Below are 3,445 nucleotides of genomic sequence, written 5' to 3'. Positions count from 1 at the left end.
AATAGTGGTCGGATTTTCCTCATTTTGACTCGCCAATTCAGAGAATTCCATAGCATTTCAGTCGTTTCTGACAGGTTCTAGTCTTGTTCCGAGATTTGGGCACTAGCGGGGAGCTGCTGGTCTTGTAGCAGAGCTGTGCTCTAGTTGGGAGCTAGCGGCATCAGCGGGCTAGCGACGGACGAAGGTTTGGAATTTTATCAGTATTTATCTCAGGATTATCTAGTTAAGTCTGGTAGATAAGTTTAGTGATGGTTTTCACTTGATGAATAGGCTTGGATTAGACCTGTTGTCTGGTGGTTCCAGTGGATTAGGATTGCTGTGTTAGAGGTACGAAAGTACTATCCGAGATATCCTGGTTGAGTATACATTCATATATGTGTTGCATGAGTATGTGGTGCATTGTTATATGTCATATGATGCATGCTATTATGTCACGTTTATTACTGCACGTTGCATTTCATGTTGAGCCGTATTCTTCTTCGAGATAGCCTTTACTGTTGAGCTGTATCTCTTTCGAGATAAGCTATATCTTGGGACCGCTCAGCCCTGTCTTGTGGACGCATGGACACCGAGAATACACAGTGGCCGACGGGTCGGGAGGGCTTCGGTGGTCCGGGACATTTTAGGTCCACGTCTGTCTTGTAGTGGATGCAGTGACCCAGAGGTGTACCGCGCGGCACTATCCACTTGGCGCCTCTAGACTGAGCATTGTTGAGATCCTTTTGTGATTCCTGTTTCTTGACTACCCCGGTATCATGATCATAGCATGTGCATTTCATATAGGTCTGTATACTCATACTTTTGTACTGGGCGTTCTTATCGCTCACGTCCTCGGTTTTGTTTATTCTTGGACACCCCATTCCCTCGGGGCAGGCCTCAGGTTGGACAGCTCAGGAGGAGCAGGAGGAGGACGTTGAGTAGCTGGTTGGTTTAGTTTATCGGTATTGTTTTGATTTCGATTTGGTTGTATTGGATATTTTATTTTGAGTTATTCTAGACTTCGATTGGGTTGTATAATCGGTATTGTTGTTGACTTTTCCGCTGTTATCTCTGATTATTGTTAATTAGGTTGATTGCATGCTTAGTTCTTGATTAGTAGGTGATTCTGGAACGGGTCACTACAGTACTGCTACCTTGGCAAGACACCCCCACACTCGCAAGTATTGGTAGGAAGGACTTCTACCTTTTCATAACTCATATGAACTTTTATCTTGCTTCTTTCGGGGCACCTTATTTAAAAGGTAATTTGCTGTTAGAACAGCTTCCCCCCACATGTTCTGTGGTAAACCAGAACTTAATAGCAACGCATTCATCATTTCTTTCAAAGTGCGATTCTTTCTCTCTGCAATGCCATTTTGATGAGGAGAATAAGGTGCAGTTCTTTCGTGTTTGATACCATGTTGAGCACAAAACTCAGCAAATGGTGATTCATATTCACCTCCACGATCACTTCTTAGCACCTTAATTTTCTTGCTAAGTTGATTTTCAACTTCACTCTTATATTACACAAATTTATCAATAGCTTCATCCTTACTTTTGAGGAGATACACATAACAAAATTTTGTGTTATCGTCAACAAAAGTAATGAAGTATTTATTTCCACCACGAGTTTGTACACCTTTAAAATCACATACATCACTGTGAATTATATCAAGTGGTCACTATTTCTTTCAATAGTTCGAAAAGATGATCTCGTTAGTTTTGCCTCAACACAAATTTCACATTTGTGTTGTTTATCAATTTGGAATGCAGGAATGATTTTCATGTTAATTAATCTACGAATTGTATCGTAATTAACGTGTCCAAGTCTACCATGCCATAAACAAGAAGACTCAAGCAAGTAAGCAAAAATGTTAACTTTATTCATCACGGGCTTAATAGCCATTACATTTAGTTTGAACAAACCATTACAAACATAACTTTTGCCAACAAACATTCCACTCTTAGACAAAACCACCTTATCTGACTCAAACACAATGCGGAAACCATGCTTGTTAAGAAGCGACCCGGACACCAAGTTCTTGCGGATGTCAGGTACATACAACATTGTTCAAAGTCAGTTCTTTTCTCGATGTCATCTTTAGGACAACTTTTCCTTGACCCTTGATTTCAGAAGTGGCGGAATTTCCCATGAACAGCTTTTCCCCATTCTCAGATTCCTCAAGAGTTGCAAACATCTCCTTATCCGAGCAAACATGGCGAGTGGCACCCGTGTCGATCCACCACTCCCTTGGATTCGAACCCACCAGATTAACCTCTGATATTACAGCACAGAGATTCATGTTTGAAACCTCCTGAGAAATGTTCTCTACCACATTTGCCTCTCGGTTTCTCCTTGGCTTCTTACATTCCGATGCCTTGTGACCCATGCCATCACAGTTATAGCATTTTCCCGAGAACTTCTTCTTTGAAACGCCTCCTTTGGGTCCCATGTTCAACTTTCTGTTGGAGGAAGAGAAGGTTCTCTTTTTCGAGCTTTGACCATGCTCGACAACATTTGCCTTAGCATCAACAGGAGAGAACAATCTTCTTTCCGAACTCTTGTTGTCTTCCTCTAAACGAAGTCGAACAATAAGCTCTTCAACATTCATCTCCTTTCGTTTGTGCTTCAAGTAATTCTTGAAATCCTTCCAAGCTGGTGGTAGTTTCTCAACAATAGCAGCCACTTGGAATGATTCGCTCAAAGTCATCCCCTCACCGTGAATCTCGTGAAGAATCACTTGTAGTTCTTGAACTTGACTGATAACCGGCTTTGAATCCACCATTTTAAAGTCCAGAAAGCGACCAACAAGAAACTTCTTGGCCCCGGCATCCTCGGTTTTGTACTTTCTGTCAAGGGATTCCCACAGCTCTTTAGCCGTTTTCTTTTCGCAAAACACGTTGTAGAGCGAATTTGCCAACCCGTTTAGTACATAGTTTCGGCACAAGAAATCAGAATGATTCCATGCCTCAACCGCACTAACAGATTCAACATCTCCCTCACCCTCGTTGAGTTTAGGAGCATCCTCAGTGAGGAATCTAGCCAGGTTCAGCATCGTCAAGTAAAACAGCATCTTCTGCTGCCACCTTTTGAAGTCCACAGCAGTGAACTTCTCGGGTTTTTCACCGTGACTTGCTGGAACAGAAACCGCAGCAGCACGTGGGGTACCATGAGGGACAACTTGAGGAGGGACAACTTGAGCAGTTTCCCTTTGCACACTGGATTCAGTAGCCATATCTGAAACAGCACGTAATGAGTATTCTGTTTTAAGATTGTTATCCAAAACATATGGAACGGTACAGAGTAGAAAGCAACGTGCAAAACAAGCGAATCAGTATGATGAACAAAGCAGCAGGACAGTGCAAAAAATAAATCAAACCGAGGCCTGTATGAAAATACAGTGTCCTTAAAACAGATTCGTCCCCTCCGATGTGTGCTGCGAGGATGAACGTGGACGTTTGTTTC

The 3,445-nt window shown here is 42.4% G+C and overlaps 1 protein-coding gene across 1 annotated transcript; it reads right to left on the bottom strand.

The window, feature by feature from the left end:
* Window positions 1-2,030: 2,030 nt before the first annotated feature.
* On the bottom strand, window positions 2,031-3,215 carry LOC140835458 (uncharacterized). Its single transcript, XM_073200950.1, has one exon. It carries the CDS (start codon window positions 3,213-3,215, stop codon window positions 2,031-2,033), a length of 1,185 nt encoding a protein of 394 aa, XP_073057051.1.
* Between the last annotated feature and the right edge of the window lie 230 nt (window positions 3,216-3,445).

The sequence above is a fragment of the Primulina eburnea genome, chromosome 6 (assembly GCF_022965805.1).
Source record: "Primulina eburnea isolate SZY01 chromosome 6, ASM2296580v1, whole genome shotgun sequence".
NCBI classification, from domain to species: Eukaryota; Viridiplantae; Streptophyta; class Magnoliopsida; order Lamiales; family Gesneriaceae; genus Primulina; species Primulina eburnea.
The sequence above is the reverse complement of the archived record's forward strand: the minus strand, read 5'-3'. Positions and strand labels throughout refer to the sequence as shown.

What these genes read in the sequence shown, in the direction of transcription:
- LOC140835458 (XM_073200950.1), bottom strand. Translation starts at nt 3,215, where the DNA reads ATGGCTACTGAATCCAGTGTGCAAAGGGAAACTGCTCAAGTTGTCCCT.